Here is a 16,833-nt window from a genome sequence, read left to right as displayed (position 1 = left end):
CAGTCCCATGGGCATCATGCTAAGAAGCCTGGCTTTGAATTCAAGTGTCATCCGGGACTTCCAAAGGACTGGAAAGCAGGAAGGGAACAGGCTCTACCTGTGCCTTAGACAGAGCACTCTGCCTCCTTTTATAGAATGGAGGAAGACTAATGCAGGCAGTGGTAGAGAGCAGAAAGAAACAGCTCATGTCAGGATACTGGGCCAGGAGAGTTAAGAAGTGTTTCCAACCTTACTATTTCAGGGGAGAAGGAAGATGACAAGCCTATCTTCTAGGGACAATTAAGTGGGAGGCAGAGTCTACCTTGGGGGACAATACATTTGCATAATTGGGAACTTTCAGCTGTGGGTACCTATAATTGATTGGAAGCAGAGGATTAGATCTCAGGGGTCAAAGCAGAATGAGAGGTGTGGATTTTAAGTCAACGCATGCTAGATGACAAAAGCCGAAGTTATCGCTCGTAACACCTGACACAGCGGTTCGCACAATGGGAACTCCACATGTGGTGGCTCTCACTGCCACTGTCACTCATGCGAGCCCCCAGGTGGAAGCAGGCCATGAGGTCACAGTTGAGAGGGACATCACCGGCGGGACCCTTCTTCAGAAGTGGGGCCACAAAGAAACTCAGAGGAGACCAAGAGTGAGGGACAGAGCCAGGAAAATGAATGAAAAGCAAGAACAAAAACATATGAGAAGAAACAAGAGAATGGGGTCTCAGGAGCCCAAAGAAGAGAGGATTTCAGAGGAGGAGAGGGAATGGGTGTCAAGATACGTAAGATAAAGAGTGAAAGGTGTATGCTGGCTTTGGAAATTAGGAAGCCATCTCTGACCTTGGCAAAGGCTGTTCCAATGACATGTTGGGAATGGGAGCTGCTACCAAGGGTTGGGAGGGAACTGCAGGGCGGTAAACCAGTGAATGCGGACCACCTTTCTGGGAAGTCTGGTTGTGAAGGAAAGAATGGGGATGGCTGTTGGAGGGGAGAGCAGGGCTCCGTTTTCTCAGCTGTAAAAAAAAAAAGGCACATGGAAATGTATGGAGTAGAATATGCCTCTGTCATTTTAGTTAGTTGTTATTTGATATTTGAGACCTGCCATATGCTAAGGGAAGCTTTGGTTTCATGTTCTAATGGGTTTGCCTTCTATTTTCCATTTCACATACTCTTTCTATAACTTCATTCTCACTCAGGAAAGCTGGAAATTGGACATTTCCTGGAGTATTCAAAGGCTGAGCTCAAGTGAGGTCATCCCACGATCAATCACATTTTGACCCGTCTTCACTGGTTCCGTGGTTAATTTTTTCAAGACATGAAATTGGAGTTTGGTTCCTAAAGACACTTTAAAGTTTTAGTGTCACCTTACATGTCTGTAGTAGTGTTAAGTTTCTAGCATACTTTACAGCCACTGTTTCATGTCATTCTCACAATGACCCTTAGAGGGAGGGAATGCAGATAAGCCCATCCCTACATTATAGACAACAACCAACGAACAAAAGTGCAAGCTCTCCAACACACACGAGGTGGCATCCTTTCCTGTCCCTCTACTCCTTCCACTAAATTATCAGTGGCAGTGATGGCTCGATTCTTGATTTGGAAAGGACATTCTAACATCTCATTCAGAGAGAAAGAGAAGGAGAACGTGACAGTAATTTTACCTAAATCAGCTCAATCGACTTGACTAGCACTCTGGCACTGGATGCAACATTAATTTCCCCAAGTGGATCTAAGCCTTGGGTGCTCACTAAAATCACCAGGGAGTATTTTTAAAAAAGAAAGAAAGAAAGAAAGAAATCTGTGCGGCCCGCCCCAAACCATTTAAGCCATCTCAACAACTGGAGGTTGAACACTGTTATTTGTAAAAGTTTCTGGGTGATTCTAAAATGCAGCTAGGCTGAGAACCAGTATACACAGTAAGTCAATGACATGGTGAACACCAAATTAGACAGGGGGTCCTCTCTCTCTAGGGGTGTATATGATGGAAGCTCCTGCCACCTGCACAGACGGCCAAATCACAGGGGTTGTCCTTAATACCCTGAATCCACTGGCGAGTCCAGCAAACTTTCCCTTCAAAACACGTCTCCAGTCCAATCGCTTCTCATGCTCTCCACGGTCAGTGTGGACGCCTCCCTCTCCTTCCTGGACAGTTGCGCTGGATTCCCCATGGCTCTTCTCGTTTCCATTCAGGGCCCTACACTGTAGTCTGTGCACAGCTGTCACAGATCATTGTTAAAACTCACTTGCACGCCCTGCCCCAAGCCCCCAGGAACCTTCCCATAGCTGTTCTACCTTGTCAGGGCCCTGCTCATCTCTCTACATGCTCCCTCTTTGGCTCCCTCTGTCACTGTTTCCTCGGCCTGGATGCTCTTCCCCAGAACTCCACATGGCAGGCTCACTCTTCATGTCATTTAGGTCACTCTCAGATGTCACCTCCACAGAGAGGCCTTTCCTGACCACCCTCGGGGCAGGGACGCAGCTCCAGCACCAGGTGCACGGCAGGCACATAATCCAGATTTGGGCATGAGTGACTGAACCCCCAGGAACTTGTTACCGCTTTTTAGCCCAAAGTGCTTTGGGACAAAGCACAGTGGGGCAGGTGACCAGGCTGCCTGAGGTCACAGGCATGAGGGGTGGCCCCATGCTATGGCACCATAGCATGAAGAAGAATGCACATGGGGAGAGAGTGGAGGGACAGTCAGAGCCCCGGGCCATGGGGTGGGGTCGTGGTTAGTGCCTCTGGGTCACAGAGCAATGTGCTTTTCATGCCAAACCTAGAGTTTATCTTCACACTCTAGGATGTGGATGTGAGGAATACCTCAGAGGTTTTCAAGGAAAATCGTGATGAGTTAGATCTTCATTTTAGGAAAATAATTGTGGAAATCTGTCTGGAAGAAAGCCAGAAAGGATGTGACTTGGAATTTGAGGCTCCCTGTCTTTAGGTTCCCATGGCATTCCCAACCAGAAATTGCTGGCTAAACTTCCAGTTCTGGCTTACTGGACTTGTCACGGCCATCTGATAAAATGTTTAGGAGCTAGGGATTTCTGGCAGGGCACAGTGGTTCACGCCTATAATCCCAGCACTTTGGGAGATTGAGACAGGAGGATGCTTGAGCCCAGAAGTTTGAGACCAGCTTAGGTGACAAAAGAGGCCTATCCCCTACCCCCTGATTCCCTCATCTCTACCAAAATAAATAAATAAATAAGAAGAAGAAATTAAAAAGCCAGGCATTTCTATATAAATAAGGAACGTGCTATATGGTTGTAAACACTGCATGTCACCTCTGGGAAAAGGAGTCACAAAAAATTAATGTTATGATTTGGTAAGTCATAAAAAATCAGAATATTTATCAGAGAAAGAAGGCCACAGTTCATGTCGTCATCTCAGGAGCAATGTCTGTTTCCTACAGGCTACTACCTTCCACAGTGAGGTCACACGTGGGAGGAGCCCTGTGGGGAATCTTGGCCCCTGCTGCTCCCGCATCACTCCAAGTCTGTCTTATTTTCCATGCTCTAGACACACCTGCCTCCTCCCTGTACCTCCAGCCTCTTACACACTGGCTCGTCTCATGGCTGGTTCTTTAGAACTTATTGAAACAATTACCTTTCCTTCTTAGAAAGGGTTTTCCTGGCCAACCTATCAAAATCCATCTCCTCTCCTGGCCCCTAGAATACTTTGTTGTTTTTTTCTTAACAATGATCACAATGTGAATTTATTTAACTATGTTTCCCTTACTGCAATGTAAGCTGCAGGTGGCAGAAAGCGTGCCTGCCTTCTGCATTGGCTGCATGCCTAGCACCTGGCACATAATAGGTGCTCAGTTAAAAACTGGCCAAACAGAAAGAGGCAGGGAGTGAGAAGCAAATCTAAAAGTCTATATTCTGAGGCACAGCAGGCACCGTTGTTCTGCAAAAAATATTAATGTGAGTATGCTTTGCATACTGAAGATACACTGAATGATTCAGTTCAAAATGAAAATCTTGACTTACTGATAATGAGGACAGATACACACATACACACCTTTGGCCAGAATGCCTATTCCCACAGCATGTATACACGTCCTCCCTATGGGGAGCTCCTGCAAACAGGTACACACACATAACAGACATTGACATGCACCACTTCTCACACAAGCTTTCGGGGTTACCCACCAAATATGAGTACACACTGTAATTTTATGGCCATACACTGATGCCATAAACTATATGTTGAGACGAGCCCACTGGCGTTACAACAAAATGCTGTCCCCAACTCACCTAGGTCGTCATGCCCCTACATAATGTCACTCACCTGGAATTATTTTAGTGCAGTGGGCATATGCCTGTCACCCACAGGGCTCTCACTCTGGAGGCAGAAACTCAGAAGAGTTGGGACAGCTACCTAATAATCATGGTTTTTCCTAGTTTTCTAAAAGATGATGCTTGTGATCCACAATTATCAGGCGGTAAGCTTGGCCAGCAGTAGATGTGCCAGTTCCTCCTCCAACATGCCTTGTGATGTCTGCCAGGTGGCTGGCGGGTAGGAAGGAGGAAGCTGAGGGGTCACAAACCAGAGAAGACCTGAACTGGTCCACCCCAGGGGCAGGCCCATAGCCCTCAGCAGCTTGTCCCTCTGATCCGCTCCAGGAAGGTTGCCAGACACAAGACAGGACACATCCAGTTAAATTTGCATTTCAGATAAGCAACACATAGGTTAAAAATGAAAGTATGTCGCAAATACTGCATGAGACCTATTTACACTAAAATTAAATACATTGTTTATTTGAAATCCAAATTTAACCAGGCATTCTGTACTTCTAACTTGCTAAATCTGGCAACTCTACCCCCAGGGAAAGTCTATATAATGGCTCCCATCATCCAAGAAACTTTAGATTATTCCATCTTTTTCTATTATTCATGTCTCTAAATATTTTAAATCAACTTTCTTTATAACGAAAGCCCACTCCTCTTTTACTGTATCTATTATGTTGTTTTCAATTTTGCTGACCAATAGCATGATGGAATTTTCTTTAATATCTTAAGTTTTCCTTCCAGAAAATATCAACACCACTATACTTGACTTGTACCTTGTATATTCAATTTGCAACAATGTCCGTGAAACAACGTTAGAAATATGTGCACATTTGGCATGTGGATCTTTTAATCAAACCACCAATCTTTCTAAAAGCTCAGTTTCCAAGGTAAGTTCCCTAGATGGAAATCACCTTATCATTACTCACATAAAGGTGGCCCACTGCAACCATTCCAGAAAGTGACAGCGGATGTTCACAATCTCAACTGCTCTTCAAAAAATCTGCTTTCTATTATGAAAAATGATCTAAAAATAGTTCTATATAATACAAGGACCAAGCCATCTGTATGATCTCTTCAAAGAGTTCATATTTCCACAGATTTTTATCACTTTCCAACTGTTTCTACAAGCACTGAAATTTAAGAAAGTCATGTCAGTTTAGCAGATAAAACGCACCAAGATATTAAATTTAATCACTATTATTTCAATCATTTTATATTATTCTTTTACATCATAAAAGGCTCAAATGAAACATGTCAAAGTAAACAAAGTTTAGACTGCATTAAAACTCATGACAAGTGGGTTTTTAAGTTGCATAAATATATTTCTAGCAATAATCAATTCAAGGAAATCAGTGTTAATTAAATAGACATAAATATAGAAAAATGTCCATCATTCATTCAGTTAAACTGAACATGGAAGTTGTGTATCTGGGATTGTAACCCCTGGTTTTTGTTCAAAAACTAATTTTCAGTAGATGCAAATAATGTTGGATCCCTCATCAGCACTGTCACATCAAAATTGGTTTACATTTTATCTTCTTAAGAATAAAGCTTCCATTCTATCAGGACAGAGTTAGCATTAAAGTGAGTAGAGGCAACCCTTGAATGAAAGAATACCAAAGCAGCTAATGTGATTTAAAAGCTTTGGCAGTCTCAAAGCTGAGAGAAGAAGGAAAGGAACTCACCCTGGAGTCGAAGCTCTTCACTGGGATCCAGAGGTCTCCACTCCGAACAGAGACACTGACAACTTCATCAGCTCCTCCTTGGTCCCATAAGCTCACCCCTGAATCAAAAGGAAAATAGCCCCATATTTCACTCTAGTCAGGAAAAGTTTGGCATCAGAAGCTTATTACATAAATGACACAGTGAAAATATGTGGAAGTTAAATAAGCCCAGGGAAACACTAGAACCCATTAAGTCATGATAAGTGTTAAAACTGCTGAATTCTCTGTCAATCTAACCATGAAAATTTTGTAACTTAAAGAAAACAAAAGTTAATTAATTTGTTCCTTCAAGGCCTATAACATGTGCTGGGGTATTATCATAGACAAGATATATAATTCAGTCCTTAGACAAGCAACAAAAATGCAAAAGTGACTTTTTTGAAATGATGAATTGATACTTATTTAAGATCTGCTCTGTATTAAAAGTCGCAAGGCTTTAGCTGTATTAAGACTAAATCCATTTATTTAAGTCCCAGCGAATCTGTTAAACATAATGCCAATTCTCCTCTCTGCACTTATGGAGTCTAATTTTATATGCTTTAGTAAGTGATTCTATAGACAAAATTAATTTTCCAGTTCAGACTGACTAGACTGGTTTATGTTTTAAAAAAATCAAGTCATTCAATAAACTATTATACGATCTTGTTTCTTGGGGTCCTGTCTGTTGAACCAGTTAATATACCGACACAGGTTCAATTTAGCCCCATTTCCATAAACAATCCTAATGGAAAGTATAACATTTTTCTCTTCTGGAGGGTGTATCACTTTCTCAACAAATACGCTAATTTCTCTGGGCTTGCTCTCCTATGAGGTCATGCTCCTGCTATTTAGTTTGACCATAGCATATCCCTCAAGGTGAAGGATGGGACCAGATTCCCTCACATGTTATTCCCATTTCTTCAAGCAGGACTCATAATTTTCAGACCTGAGTCATAATAGCACAGTTTTAAGTTACTAAAGAGTTCACATTTATTGGGCACAAATGGTATTGAAATTTTAATCCTAGACATTTTACAGTTCCCCAAATACTTTTAAATCCACACCATTTTATCACGCTCAATGTGGAAGTCTGCAGTTATATTCAGGTTACCAAAGGATTACTACTCGCGTAGTCACTGTCTGAAACAGCCTCTGAGAAATTCTCAAGCTGGTCACAGAACATTTAAAACTCTCAGGTGCTGAGGACCAAGGGGACAAGGAAAAGGAATGAACTGAAAGTCCAAAATACAGCCAATGGGAGAGGGCTGAGCTGCGCCCCTCGGTCGCATGGGGAAGGAAGGAGGGAGGGAACTATGGGCCCAGGACGTGTCATCTTCAGTGTGGGGATGGGCTGAGTCATCAGGGATGAACTTGCATTCAAGCAAGAAGGGTTCTGGTGGAGCAAGCAGACGTGGTGGCTCTGATGGTGACATCTGTGACATCTGTGGAGGGCTGCCTGGAGGTGAAGAGTCGACTCTCTGAATGGGAGGCATCAGAAGTCCTTCTCCTGGCTGCAGGGGTGCAACCACCATGGAGATCTTGAGTAAGTGTGTCTCCCTCCTCCTGTCACTTGAGCCCATGTCTTCCATGTGCTCAAAGGCAGAATAGGGCAGGCTTTGGAGGAAGACGCACGCCGCAGCAGCACCAGCTCTACTACACATCAGCTGCAGGGCCGCGGTCCAGTTGCGTCTCATGTTTACTCACCATTCACCAAGTATTCAACTCTCTACCTGGTGACAAGCACTCTTGTCAGTGACTCTAGATCTGATGCCTTCTGTTAAAAAAGCCCATTCTTTCTTCTTCATGCCAGCAGCCCCAAAGTGAGCCAGCTCCCTCTGTCTATACTGCTGACACCCTCCTCTCATCCTGTGCATTTCAGAGGGTGACGTAGAGAAAGCTACCCTCAGGACTTGCATTCTTGTACTGGGAGAGAAACGATGGAAACAAGACCATTTCAGAGAGCAACACGTGTGTGAAACAGCAGGACCACAGCAACTCCGTTAAAACCGTAACCTGCCTGTAAATCAAACATTATTTCAAACTTAAAAAATTAAGAAGAAAACCAGGGAGACAGCAGAATGGCTGGGGATGGTACTTCTGAAGAACAGGCCAGGAGAGTCCCCCTTTTTTGTTAGGAATGGGGAGCTTATAAGTTGAGAACTGACAATGAGAAGCCTCCAGCTCCACATATAGCCACGAGGACAGACAGCAGCAGAGGGAGCGCAAGACTTTCCTTTTCCATAAAATAAGGCAGAGCGTGGTGAGCCTGAGGGAAATCACATGACGTGTGAGGGGCACATGGGCCGGTTTCAAGGCACCTTTCTCGAAGCTTTGCCAAGACCTGGGTCTCTTGCTCAAGACCTCATGGGATTCACACACTGGAATGCAAAGAAACAAAGTGAGTTCTGATCCAGCTATACGGCTCCTGCAGAGGCCGACTACAGAGTGCAATTAACTGAACTTATAAGACAGCTGTCCTGTTATTGGAATTGGATTAAGGCAGCTTTAAAATACTAGCAATTACAGGGTGAAAACTGGAGACCCATCTGAACTTTCCCTTCACCTGCCGAAAACCACACCATGGGCGAGTTACTATGGACATTGGTGTAGTCTTTGGAAAGTCAGCTAAAACTGTCAAGAAAGTGATCGCGAGCATTTTAAAATATCCTCCACATAAACAAACCAATTTAATTATAAGGTACTCCTGGCAGTGCTGAGTTTCCAACACAAGTGAATTGTGAAACTGAGTAACCACAAACCAATCCTATTGCCAAGGGTCTGTTAAATTGGGCAGAGAAAGAGTTCTAAAACTAGAATCCTGTATCACCCCCAATCCAATCTCAGCAATGGGGAGGATGGGATGGTTTCCATGGGTATTCCAGCCACACTACCAAAAGACCTGGAAAGTTTTCACCCAGGCCTCAGATGCCTGCAGGAAAAGTCTTTGCACTTAATAGACTTTCCTTGAGAAGCTGTATGTGTGAGGAGGAAGGAGATAATGCGTGAAATCCGGGTCTTCTAGTCGAACCGTGTGCAGGTGCTCCTGCAGGGAGAGATGTAGGAGAGGCAGCAACTCCACATCTTGACTTTGGGGAAGTTCAGGAGGTGTTGGTGGGGCCTCCTGTTGGATAATCAGGGTGAGGCTACAGAAACCAAGTGTAAAGAACATCTTCCATCCTCTGGACTGTTTCTTCCAAGGCTCTTAGTGGCTGAGAAAGACACAGTTATTTAGTTTCCTGAAGGCAAAATATTCCAACCACGGAAACATTTCCTGTTTCACCTACATACTCCAGTATCTTAATCCAAAAGGAGCCCTTTTTGGCAAATATGTTTTCCTTGAAGAGGCTTTATTTCCAAACATTCGAAGGAGAATTTAGAAGCAGGCTATGGCAGGCTTGTAGAATGTGGTGCAACCTTTTTGATAAATTGAGTAACTGCACTATTTGCTGAGTACAGTATTTATTATCTATGTACATGGATAATGAAGCCATCTCTCAGCTTTTTAATTGGCTGCACAACATCCCCTCAGCAGTATCTGTAGTCAGAAGACCGTTTCTTATGAGCTTTTCTTATGTATTTATACATTGGTATTTCCTTTAGATGATGCAAATAAAAATTTTATTTCCACTGCACGGATAGACAGAATAAATTATACACAGCTGTGAGGCATCAGAATATATTTAATAGAGTGATCTTATTGATAAATTATAAACGCGGGAGCTGAATGGATACATTCAAGCCCGAAAAACCTGGGGAAAAAATATGACCCTATAAAATACACAGTTTGCATATATTTTATTTTTCATAATATATATTTGGGCATCAATAGAACTCATAGTTACCTAAATAAGAAATGTGGATAGATTATACCGGGCAGGAAGTTCCAGCTTTTTTGCCACTGGGTAACCTGACACACTGCTTGCAGTTTTGATAAAATGGCCAGTTAGCTTCAGCCTCAGAGTGGAAGAACACATATTAGATTGTTCATCTCTGACGGTTATCTGCTGTGATCATCAGCTGTGCTTTCCCATGGGAAGTGTGTGCCTGCTTTGCTTGTCTCCTCATCTGAGTTTGTCATTTTCAGATCTGATTCAGGCTGGTCAAGATTGCAATGAAAGTTTTTAAGGTTATGGGAAAGCAGGCAAAGAAGAAACCTCTCAAAGTGACTCCAGATCTTCCCCTCACGTCACCCAGAGGCTGGCTGCCTGCATGAGTCCTGCCCCATCCTTGCTCTAGCCAACCTTCCTTTGGTAGCTTATGAAGGGAAACAGGAAAGGCTAACCAAGTCCACACCACCCTGATGCCCGCACCCGCAAGCTTCATTTCACAAGAGGTGGAGACTGATGCAGTAGCTCTAAGACACACACAGTGAAGAGGAGACGTCTTGGAGCCACAAGACCCAGCCCTGGTCCTGACTCCTCCTTGATTTATTTCCATTTGTCAAAGTCTGACATCTGAGGCTCTACCCTCTACAAAATGAAAACTGTACTCTCTCCTGTAAGATTCTCATTACGTTAAGGAAGCTCAAATAAGTCAACATAGTAAAGGGATTTGAAAAGCTTAATGCATGAAACCAGTCTCAGATATCAGAATCCAAGTTTCTAGACTTTGAGGCGGTGTCTGTTTAACCAAACCACACTATTGGTGTGAAAATCACAACTCCATACTGATTGTTTGAAAATGCCAGTGTGTAAGTGGGTGCCAATGGGAATCGTCCTAAGCCACCCAGTGGGCCATTGAGGAAACAAACTGATGAGATCATTAGTCAAGAGAAACTTAAATATCACACCTGGAGTTCTGGTTTGAAAGGGAAACCATTATCAACACCTACGTGAACTTTAAAATGGAGAATCAATCTGAGATGCAAAAAGTAGAATTAAGATAAATATTATTTTGAAAAATCTAAGTGAAAGCAAAAAGCTGAGGTGGCCATTTGCAAAGAAGCCAGGGACAAGGTTTCGGAAACTGATTAAGCAATTTTTTTTAGCCCCTGAATATCCGAGACCTAAAGAAAATCTTACAGAACCGAGCAGCTCCTTGTCTCAGGGCAATATGTTGGTGATGCTCCGATAAGCAACAGCAAGATTTCCTTGGTTCAGATTCACATTTTCCATCTTAACCAAATAATGATATAGTTCTTTCATTGTAGCTGCATGCTCCCTACATGTAAATTAGTGATGCAATTTTAAAATAACATAAGTGAAGGATCCGCAAAAGAACCAGTGGCAAAAGTTAAGCTGAAAAGAGTTGCTTTATAATGGAGAAACCTGACAAACCCTGCTTTAGCCAGACGGTCAAGGTCAACATCAACAGTGATAAGTCCTGTGGATGGTACGGTCCTTGACGTGATGTGATGATAGTGACGCTTCCATCTGTGATCTTCTCCTTCAAAACCCACAGCCCCCATCTAACCATGAGATAAATTCCCAGAGAGGTACATTCTCAAATATACCAGCCAGTAATCCTCAAAACTGTCAACATCATCACAAAAAGGACAGTCTGAGGTACTGTCACAGATAAGATGAACCTAAGGAGACACGACAACTAAATGTAATGTGGTATCCTGGATGGGACTGAGCAACAGAAAAAATACACTCAGTAAGAACCAATGAATAAAGTATAAACTTAATTTAAACTATGCTAATATTGGCTTACTAACTGTGACAAATGTACAATACTAAGGTAAGATGTTAAGAATAGGGGAAATGGGATGTGGAGTGTCTGGAAACCATCTGTTCAAGCTTTGCAATTTTTCTGTGACTCTAAAATCATTCTAAAAATGAAGTCTACTAAGAATAACTTTCAAAATGTAATCAGAATTTTGCAAGAATAATCATGTCATTCTGGAGCAGTTCAGTACATATCAAAAGGCTCAGGGATGACTGGTTATCGCTGGGGGCTCTGAATACCAGAAAGTTGGCACGTTTACCATTCACTGCTCTTCCGACATTGCTATTTGCTCAGATAGAAGATGCAGTACCTGCAGGCAAGCTAAAACCTTGTCACTGACTGGGTTTCCTGGAGTAGGAAAAGGGGGGCATGTGAAAATAATTGATTCTCAAGCAGCTAAAAGGGCCTTCTGAGTACTCCAGCATATTCTAGAAAACACAGGAGCAGCAAGTTGAAATAAAAACTTAAAATTTTTTGCATCATTGGCTACAAGGGTCCAGGATGGCAGAAAAGTGAAAGGGAGAAACTGACACTTGGTTTGGGAAGGTGACACCAAGTGACACATGCATAAACACATTGATAAAACCATGTCAAGACAGAACACAGCTTCTCTCAGAGTCTAAGATTGTAGCTACCATGCTGGCAGGCTGAACTATGAAGATGTAGGCAGATGTAGGAGAAGCAGCATAGTATTTTGAGTCAGAAGACACGTCCCGCACCCACCACACACTCTCAATGATCCTGGGCAAGTTACTTGCATTCCTTGTGATTCAGATCCTTGATGAGTAGAACTGAGCTATGGAACACCATCTGCCACAGAGGTCCAGCAAGAGGATCAAATGAGATCATGGATGCAAACGTGTACATGGTGTATTAGTCAGGTTTTCCAGAACCAATAGAACACGTGTATATAAAACAGGGAGTTTATTAGGAAGAACTGGCTCACACAATTACAAGGCGAAGTCTCAGGACAGGCCATCTGCAAGCTGGGAAAGACAGAAGCTGGTAGTGGCTCCGTCAAAGCCCGAAAGCCTCAAAACCAGGGAAGCCGACAGTGCAGCCTTCAGTCTGCGGCCAAAGGTTGGGAAGCCACTGGTATAAGTCCCAGAGTCTGAAGTCTTCAGTCCCTGAAGTCTGATGTCCCAGGGTAGGAGGAATAGGCAGAAGAAAGAGAGCCAGAAGACTCAGCAAGCAAGCGTATCCCGCCTTCCTCTGCCTGTTTTGAAGTCACTGGTGCAAGTCCCAGAGTCCAAAGGCCAAAGAACCTGGAGTCTGATGTCCAAGGGCAGGAGGAGTGGGAGGAAGCATCCAGCACAGAAAAAGAAGGAAATCAGAAGCCTCAGCAAGCCAGATCATCTTACCTTCCTCCACCTGCTTTGTTCCAGCCACGCTGGCAACAGATGGGAGGCTGCCCACCCATCCTGGGAAAGGAAAGGTCTTCCTCTCCCAGGCCACCAACTCAAATGCCAGTCTCCTCGGGCAACATTCTCACAGACACACCCAGAAACAATACTTTATCAACCATGTAGTCAACCCTCCATCCAGTCAAGCTGACACCTAATATTAACCATCACAGATGGATATCGTTTAGTTTAGGTTGTTATTTTTGTTTTTTCCTAATCCGTCATTGGAAAGAAACACACCAAAATGCTCTTACTGGCTTTCTTTGAGTGCTGGGGCTATGAATTCATTATATTTTTCTTCTTTATGCTTGTATATTTCTGGCTTTTCTATAATTGGCACATATTACTTTTATGATGAAAAAATAAACTTAAAAAAATCATTTGGACTCATGATGACAAAACAACAGTTCTCCTGGCACCACAGATACACAGCCTTGGGCATGTTAGAGGACAGAGCCATTTGGAAATAAAAGCAATCAAGTGCTATGGAACAATTACAATTTGGAAAAGATGTTTTATATGTCATTTTGAAATTCAAAGAAAGCTAGTTACAGCTTCTCATAAATGTCTAAATAGATTCATACACCAAGCACGAGCTGTCTCTACTACACATAAACATAACTGTTCATGCCTATGGTGCCTCCCAGCTGCGGGGAGCAAAGTTGCTTACAACAGTAACTTACATTTTTATACCCCTGTTACTGGTCAGTGGGATGCTAATCCCGTTTGACACACTGTGAGACTAAACTATAGAGCTGTATAGGTTTTTCTCAACGTTGCCCATTAATATAAATGGTGGAATTAATGGCAAAACCCAAGTCCTCTGCATGTCAAATACATACAATCACTTTGTAACACTTTTGCAGAGGGTCAGAATTCTTCAATATTTACCTTGCAAGAAATGATGTAAGGGGAAAATGAAACTAATGATTAAAATGTACACCTATGAATAATTTTTGGATTTTGACAGCAAAAGAAGAATGGAACCTTGTATATTTCATTAAGTCTTGCAAACTTATTAAATGGAATTAAACAACAATGAAAAGCAAGTCATTCTGCATCTACACTAAAGCCCCAGCTCCATGTAACGACATTCTCTCACATCCCTGCTGCTTCACTGGGTATCTGTGACCACCTTCTGCCAAAATACACACCAACTTGGGCAGCACTCTGTGATTCTGGATTTCTTCCCCTCCTCTGCCCGGGTCTTGCCTCCTCCACTTGAACATTCCCCAAGTCTCAGTTCTTGGCCATCTTCCCTCTCTACCCTTACTGTTCCCCAGAGAACTCATTAATTTTCAAGCTGATGTTACCCAAATCAATATTTTCTTCCCATCTGGCCACTTTACCCAAGCACAGTCTATATTGTATCTACAGGACATGTTAATTTCAATGTCTCATCACCATTACCACCTCAAATTCAACGTGTTTAAAAATCAAAAGTTTTTAATCTTCACCCCCCCAGCAAAAAACCAACACATTTCCAATCATACATGTCTTGTCAATACCCCATCCACATTCATCACCCTTTGTTAAGCCACGTGCCTGGATGACTGACTTCTTTGACAGAGTCCTCTTCCTATAAAACTCCAGTTGGGTGTTTTGTGCTTTGCTTTTGTTCTTTTGTCTTCTAAAAGATGCTCCCAATTCTTAACTGAATACTTCTAGATAGCCTCATCATCTGCAAGTTCTCCCTCTTCCAATCTTAAAGGGGAGGGACATTTAACAAGAGAACATGAATGTGAAAACCCTAAGGCAGTAGAGTGCTTTGTAGGTTCCAGGAACAGCCAGGCAGTCAGTATGGCTAAGATGGAGTGAGAGAGGGGATGCAGAGAGGGAGGAGCAGAATTCAAGGTGGTAGGCAAGGCCCAGACTGTGGTGAGTCTTTTAAGGAAGGAAAATTAGATTTTATTTGAGTGAAGTGGGGAGTCATTCTAGGGCTTTTTCTTTTTATTTTCTTTTGAGATGGAGTCTTGCTCTCTCACCCAGGCTGGAGTGCAGTAACGCAATCTCAGTTCACTGCAACCTCTGCCTCCTGGGTTCAAGCAATCTCCTGCTTCAGCCTCCTGAGTAGCTGGGACTACAGGTGCATGTCACCATACCCAGTGAATTTTTGTATTTTTAGTAGAGACAGGGTTTCACATTGTTGGCCAGGATGGTCTCCATCTCTTGACCTTGTGATCCACCTACCTCGGCCTCCCAAAGTGCTGGGATTACAGGTGTGAGCCACCGCACTCAGCCCCATTCTAGGGCTTTTAAACAGGCTAACTATGACCCATAATGGATACATTCTCTGCCTAAGAATGGATTGTATAAAGCCTGAAGAATGGATGAATGAGAACTATTCATAAGGCAAACACGGAGTGTTGAGCATAGATTACATAATCAAGAAATAGTTATTGATTATAATGAGTGCTAACTGAACAACTGCTATGCAAGCACACCCCATTCTAATCTTTTATAAGCTTACCTTGTTTAAGCCTGACAACAACCCTATGATATTTATCCCCATGTCACAGATGATGGAACTGAGGCACAGAAGTTAAGCAACTTGCCCAGGATCACACAAATCATGAAGCCAGGGTGCTGACCCACACAGCCACATTAAAGAATGCTGTGCTCATAATCCTACTGTGTGATAAATAAACAATCATGCTGGTTAGGAAACACTTGAAGTATAATTCACACTTTTTCCTAAGTTCTGGAAAACCTCATGTCCTGATAGCACCATCTTGCTCTCTCTACTGCCACCATACTGACCACCCTCCTGACCCCTTAATAATGCCCAGCTATGTCCTACCTCATGGTCTTTGTTTTTTTGAGATGGAGTCTCACTCTGTTGCCCAGGCTGGAGTGCAGTGGTGTGATCTCAGCTCACCGAAAGCTCCACCTCCTGGATTCAAGCAATTCTCTGCCTCAGCCTCCCGAGTAGCTGGGTTTATAGGTGCCCCCACCACGCCCAGCTACCTTTTTTTTGTATTTTTAGTAGAGACGGAGTTTCACCATCTTGGCCAGGCTGGTCTTGAACTCCTGACCTCATGTTCCACCTGCCTCGGCCTCTCAAAGTACTGGGATTACAGGCGTGAGCCATTGCGCCCAGCCATGGCCTTTGCATTTGCTGTGCCCTCTGCATAGAATACTCTACTGTCAAACCTTCGCATGCCCCCAAACCTTGTTATTCAAGTCTCTGCTCAAATGTCACCCCTCAGAGAGTCTTTCCTATTTAAATACTTTTCCTCCCAACCTAAGTTGCTTCCCGGCCCATCATCCTTTATGCTGCCTACAGCAACTATCAGTATCAAATCGCGTTTTATTTATTTACCTCTGTCTGTCTCTACCACCCCTCAATCAAAAATAGGAATAACAGGAAATAGGGGCCTTGTCTATCAAATTTACTGCTGTATCCTCATGTGCAGACACATATTTGTACAATGAATTATCATCAAACAAATTAAAAATTTCCATGGCCTCATTGTGATCATGATGAGAGAGGGATGGGGTCCAGGGCTTTGTTCTCATGGACACTCTGATGGGTGATTGACTTTTAGCTCACCCAGCAATGTCTGGTTCCTCGCAGGTGGATGCACACAACCAAATCCACATGAGCCTTATTTATAAGCCAGAATTCCAATTTGCTTTTTTTTTTTTTTTTTTTTTTTTTTTTTGTTGAGACGGAGTCTCGCTCTGTCGCCCAGGCTGGAGTGCAGTGGCCGGATCTCAGCTCACTGCAAGCTCCGCCTCCCGGGTTGACGCCATTCTCTCGCCTCAGCCTCCCG

The 16,833-nt window shown here is 43.2% G+C and overlaps 1 protein-coding gene across 2 annotated transcripts in view; it reads right to left on the bottom strand.

The window, feature by feature from the left end:
• ADAM12 (ADAM metallopeptidase domain 12) overlaps positions 1–16,833 on the bottom strand; it is a 380,840-nt gene that overhangs the window by 311,464 nt on the left and 52,543 nt on the right. For both annotated transcript variants that reach the window (XM_033179262.1, XM_033179270.1), the window contains exon 2: positions 5,967–6,064. In XM_033179262.1, coding sequence (XP_033035153.1) covers positions 5,967–6,064 — 98 coding nt within the window. The remainder of the gene's footprint in view (positions 1–5,966; positions 6,065–16,833) is intronic.

This window comes from Trachypithecus francoisi, unplaced genomic scaffold, assembly GCF_009764315.1.
Source record: "Trachypithecus francoisi isolate TF-2019V2 unplaced genomic scaffold, Tfra_2.0 Contig01579, whole genome shotgun sequence".
Taxonomy (NCBI): Eukaryota; Metazoa; Chordata; class Mammalia; order Primates; family Cercopithecidae; genus Trachypithecus; species Trachypithecus francoisi.
The sequence above is the reverse complement of the archived record's forward strand: the minus strand, read 5'-3'. Positions and strand labels throughout refer to the sequence as shown.